The sequence below is a fragment of the Vigna radiata genome, chromosome 7, assembly GCF_000741045.1.
Source record: "Vigna radiata var. radiata cultivar VC1973A chromosome 7, Vradiata_ver6, whole genome shotgun sequence".
In the NCBI taxonomy this organism is placed as follows: domain Eukaryota; kingdom Viridiplantae; phylum Streptophyta; class Magnoliopsida; order Fabales; family Fabaceae; genus Vigna; species Vigna radiata.
In genome coordinates, this window is record NC_028357.1 from 529,116 (window position 1) to 535,191 (window position 6,076).

General features: G+C 31.8%; 1 protein-coding gene across 1 annotated transcript; it reads right to left on the reverse strand.

The window, feature by feature from the left end:
• Positions 1-4,088: 4,088 nt before the first annotated feature.
• LOC106765902 lies at positions 4,089-5,018 on the reverse strand. Its single transcript, XM_014650672.1, has one exon. It carries the CDS (start codon positions 5,016-5,018, stop codon positions 4,089-4,091), a length of 930 nt encoding a protein of 309 aa, XP_014506158.1.
• Positions 5,019-6,076: the final 1,058 nt, after the last annotated feature.

Here is a 6,076-nt window from a genome sequence, read left to right on the forward strand (position 1 = left end):
AAACATTTTTTCTAGAAATTTAGAATAAAATTTTGCCATTTATTAAGTAATTTGAAAAGAAAAAAATATATTCAACAGCAAAAATAAGATTGAATCAAACTTATTTAAGATTATAAGTTCAAATTTGAATCATGTAAGTGGTCCATTAATGAGCCATGTAAATGCTCCATTAATGTAGAGAGAGAAAGAGAAATATGATTAAGGATAGTGGGAAGGTGTAAGGTATTTTTGGAATAAAAGAAAATAATGAGGAGTTATAGAATATTTTTGAAATAAATTAAATTGGAGAGGTTGAGAGGTGAAGGAAGCAACACACATCTAAAAATAATAATATTAACATTATACTATTTTACATTTTAACATGGACAACAGTAATGTTATTTAAAATTTTAACAGTCTTTCTGTATTAATTTTTATTGAAATTATTCAACGCTATTCTTTTTTTTTTTACTTTTTTTCATGTTAATGCTATCTTCACTTTTGTTAAAATCAGTGATTTTATAATTAATACTAACGTGGTTAAGAAGACAATAACATAACAAAATAAATAACATACGACAGTGTAAATTACACTTGTTTGTAAATATTCAAGATGATTATTATGTGAAATTTCTATGTTATTGTGACTTTCTAAATAGTGTCAACATTAATTTAAGAAAAAATACCAACAAAAAGAATGACTATATTTAAAAATAAAATTGAAAATTTGTATTGAATAATTCTGACAAAAAATTGGGACAAAAAAAAAACTATTAAACCTTACCTAACTAAAAAATATGTTATTTCAGAAATATGAAAGTAAGTGTAATATCTCACGAAAATAAGATAAACAAACCGTGCATAATTGTTTAGAATTTCAATTTAAAAAAGTGAAAAACTATTTTTTTACAAATAAAATGCAGCCATTCAGTAATTTAGATAATGACAGGTTATTTTGTAGAAGAAAAAAAAAACTCTTTTCTGGAAAAAGAATGTGTAAATTAATGTGAATGATGCATTCGAGTATTGAGCCATGATGAGTTGTTGACCAATGCAATTAACAGTAGGTTCAACATATGGTGGTAAGAAATGAACCACCTTTATGAATCTAAGCGTAAACCTAATCAAAAGGGGACACACTCATGCTCCAAAGTTAGAGATGACGTCAAAATTTATAAACGGATATTAAAATATTTATTATTCGTAATTTATGGATTATAAATATTTATAGATACTGACTATTTATCGTAAATTTTATCGAAAAATATTCGTGTGTACAAATTCTTTTACCATCTTTAATAAAAGTATTCTATTTGTAAGGAGAAAGTAAAGCAACTTAGAAGCACTCCAAAATTTTCTCAACATTTTGAGAGTTTGTGATAAAATGTATTTAGTTGGTGTCCTTTCAAAGTGGTCAATAATTGGTGTTGAAGAGAAAAAATTGGTTGAAGTTGATTAGTGGATAGTGGATAAAAAGAGGCCCTTCAAAGCTTGACACTTTGATAAATAAAAATCCTTTTTTTTTGGTCTATTTAGTGGGAAACGTGGCTCCATGTGAGAAGAATGGCCCCATCAAAGGGCAGTCACTTACCACACTAGGGATATAATTTCTCCATTCCTTAAAGTAAAGAGATCCATTAATTGGATGCCTTTATTTTTTTCACATGGTATATATAAAGAGGGTGATATTTTGATAATATTTTTTAATAATTTTTTTTATAACGGAACATGTGTTATTATTTTATTGGTTTATTTGAATTTATGTTTAAAAAATTATTTAAAATAAATAAATCACAAATTGTTAATATGTATTGTCAAAAAATTGTTAAAAAATATTTGTAATTTTTTTTTTCCATATGCATAATAGGGTTGTTTCTTTCTTTTCTTCAACATGTTTAAACAAATTTATTTATCAAAACTTTTAAAAAATAAAAAAATAGAATAATTTCTTTTTATGGATTAAATAAAAAAATAATAATCTAAAAGGTTGTTTGGATTTGATGAATTGTGAATTCATCGACAAACCTCATCACTAAATCAAAACCTTAAATCAATATATTTTTATATATTTGTAGATGTTTCTCCTTATATATTACTTAAAAATTGAAACTTTCGATACCAAATTTGAATTCCTTACTAGATAACTTCTACAAATTATCTTATACCAGAATTAATTTCAATTTGAATTTATGAAAAAGTTCACTTTATTTTTTTTCTACTTTTTTTTCTCCAAAATCTCTATTAAAAAAAATCAAACATATTCTTAATTTACGATTTGAATAATTCATTGAAACTATTATATTAAAGGTTGCCAGGGAGAAAACTTATCCATAAATTGAGAGAAAGCAAAGGAAAAATAGATTTCAAAAGTTTTTCATTCATATATTCAACTCATCAGAAAATGTACATTGTGATGGCCTATATACCGCAAAAGATAAGTCTAGAAAGGATAAATCTAGAAAGAGTAAAGGTGTCAACTGTAATAGTATTTATCGTAATATGAAAATAATATTCTAACAAACTAACAATAAAGGTAACAGAGAGAATATGAAGTGGGCAAAAATAATATGACCAGCTGTGATGAAAGCAGAAAACGTGTCTTGCTCACACCCTCTCTCAAGATGGGTGGTGAATGTTCAACAAACCCATTTTGGACAAATTATCATGAAAAGGTCTAGGATAAAGAGACTTAGTTAACATATCTGCCAATTGATGCTTGGAAGGAACATGTGAAATGACAATGAGACCATCAAGAATCTTAGTACGTATGAGATGACAGTCCACTTCAATGTGTTTGGTTCGTTCATGAAAGGAGGGATTCTTGGCCAGCTGAATTGCAGACTGATTATCAAAAAAGGTGGGAAAAGGAATAAGAATTCCAAGGTGCAAGTCATCAGCAATATATTTTAACCATTGTAGTTCACAAGCAACAGAAGCCAAAGCTCTATATTCAGCTTCAGTAGAGCTTCTAGAAACAGTGGATTGTTTCTTAGATTTCCAGGAAATAAGGCAATGGCCATAAAAGACACAATATCCCGTGATGGATTTGCGAGTGAGGGAACAAGTAGCCCAATTGGAATCCGAAAACCCTTGAATTCGGTGAGTGTTGGAAGAAGGATAAAATAACCAAGACCTGGACAACCTTTGCGGTATTTCAAGATTCTGAAGGCAACATGGAGATGAGATTGTCGTGGCTTGGACATGAATTGGCTAACTTGTTGAACATCAAAGGAAATGTCTGGGCGAGTATTAGTTAAGTATTGCAGCTTACCAATCAATCTTCTGTAAGCAGTGGGATCTAAAACAAGAGCACCTTCATCATCCTTAAGCTTAACAGTGGGATTCGAAGGAGAAGTAGCAGGTTTGCAACCAGTTAGACCAAATTTTGTCAAGATTTCCAAACAATACTTTCTTTGATTTAGGACAAGGCTTTGTTGTGATCGAGCAACCTCAAAACCAAGAAAGAATTTGAGAGAACCCAAATCTTTTATGCTGAATTTATGATGTAAAAATTGTTTGACATCATTAATGGCCTGCATGTTATCTCCAGTGAGCACTATATCATCAACATAAACCAATAAGGCAATAAATGAGTCAGAAGAATGATAGGTAAATAGAGAATGATCAGCAAAACTCTGTGAGAACCCATAGGAAAGTAAAGCAGATGTAAGTTTGGAATTCCACTGTCGAGAAGCTTGTCTAAGGCCGTAAAGAGACTTGTGCAATTTACAAACTAGATGAGGTTCAAGAAGAAGCAATCCCGGGGAAGGTTTCATGTAAACATCTTCATCTAAATCACCATGTAAAAAGGCGTTATCAACATCAAATTGATATAAAAACCAATTGCGAGAGACGGCAATGGAAATGAGAAATCTGACAGTGGTGAGCTTCACAATAGGGGAGAAAGTCTCAAAAAAATCCATGCCTTCAGTCTGTGAAAATCCTTTGGCAACAAGACGTGCCTTATGTCTCTCTACGGAACCAGCTACATTCAACTTAGTCTTATAGACCCATTTGCAACCAACAACCTTTTTATTTGGTGGTAACTTGACCAATGACCAGGTGTCATTTCTCTGCAGAGCTTGTATTTCCGCAATCATAGCCTGCTGCTAATGATCATGCTGCCAAGCTTCCTTAAAGGAAGAGGGCTCTACAGTAGCAGATAAAGACATGCAAAAAGCAGTGTGAGAGTTAGAACAATTGGAACATGATAAATATGAATGTAATGGATAAGTAGTACTATAGGAAATGTTAGTAGAAGAAAGAGTAGGGCAATCATACACAGACAAGTAAGCAGGAGGCTTCCTCTGTCGAGTTGAAATTCTAGGAAGGGGATCAATAAATTCACGTTCATGCTGAAGGACCATAGAAAAGGTTTTAACAATGGAAGGCATAGGGTCTAGTATCATTATTTGAGAACGAACTTGGGCATAATTGTCATTGAGACCTCGAAGAAAGCGAATCATATAATCATCCTCGCGTTCTTTGTGAAGTTTAGAAAGGAGGCCACAGACACAAGGTGTCAAACAGGTACAGGTCAACACACAACGATAGAACTCCATTACCTTCCATAAGATCTTCAACTTGGTATAGTATTTAGAAACAATAGAGTCACCTCGGCGACAAGCAAGAATCTGGTCCTGAAGGTCAGAGATCCGAAATTTGTCAGCATGAGAGAAGCGATCCTTAAGATCACGCCAAATTTCAGAAGTCGTATCCATCCACATCACAGATTGCTTGATGGAAGGAGTCATGGAACAAGTGAGCCATGACATTACCATGCAATTAGATTTGCGCCAAGCTTCATACAGGGGATCTGTGATGGGTGGACAAGGAAGAGTGCCATGAATGAAGCGCTTTTTGTTTTTGGTTTCAAGGGCGACGACCATGTCTCTTTCCCATTGATGGAAATTGCTCTTTGTGAGAAGAGGCGAAACAAGCACCAAAGCTGGGTTTTCCCCAGGATACAGGTAGAGGGGATGAGCCAGATTCACTAAATGATCCAATGTTGGGGAAATGTTTTGGCTGATGGAAGCCATGGTTGAATATAGAAGAAAATGAGAAGAACATTAAGCGGCGGAAGAAGGGTGAGTCATCAGCGATGATACCATGAGAGAAAGCAAAGGAAAAATAAATTCCAAAAGTTCTTCATTCATATATTCAACTCGTCAGAAAAGGTACACTGTGATGGCACTATATACTGTAAAAGATGAGTCTAGAAAGGATAAATCTAAAAAGAGTAAAGGTGCCAGCTGTAATAGTATTTACCATAATATGAAAATAATATCCTAACAAACTAACAATAAAGATAACAGAGAGAATATACAGTGGGCAAAGATAATATGACCAATTGTGATGAAAGCAGAAAACGTGTCTTGCTCACATAAACTAAAAGAAACACCCAATCAATTTCTTAATAAATTAAAATTAATTTATATACAAACATTTAAAAAACAACTAATAAAAAATATGTTGTACAAATTAGCTCATAGATAACCTAATTTTAACATTTAGAAAAGCTTACTACAATTTTTTACTTTATATATATATATATATATATATATATATATATATATATATATATATATATATATATATATATATATATATATAAAGATTTGTCTAAGCATATACATTGTGAAAAGCATGTTTTTAAAATATTTTAGGAGAAGTTTGATGCATGATATAATTATTATGCCTATTATATGTATAATATCAATAATAATGTTTGATGGGTGAAGAGTTTAGTAAGGCAATGTCTAAAGAAAGGTGAAAGTATTGAGGTGGAGATGTTGGCATTTGCGGAATCTTATCTAAATGCATATCATTTGTTCGACAAAAGGCCAATTTGATTCCTTACAATGCCATTGGCCATTGACACATGCACTCTTTTTATGGAACTAACTTTTTTGTTTTCTGTTTTCTTCCATGGGTTATGGAGCAAATGCCACAAACAGGTTTTCATTTCTTTATAAAAATATAATTTTTTTTTTTCCTTTTGGTGTTGATTGAGAAATCCAAATAGTAGGCATATTAGGCATTGGGATTTGACCTAGGAGATGCAATGTTTTGGTGTTTGTCCCCTAAAGTGTGAACA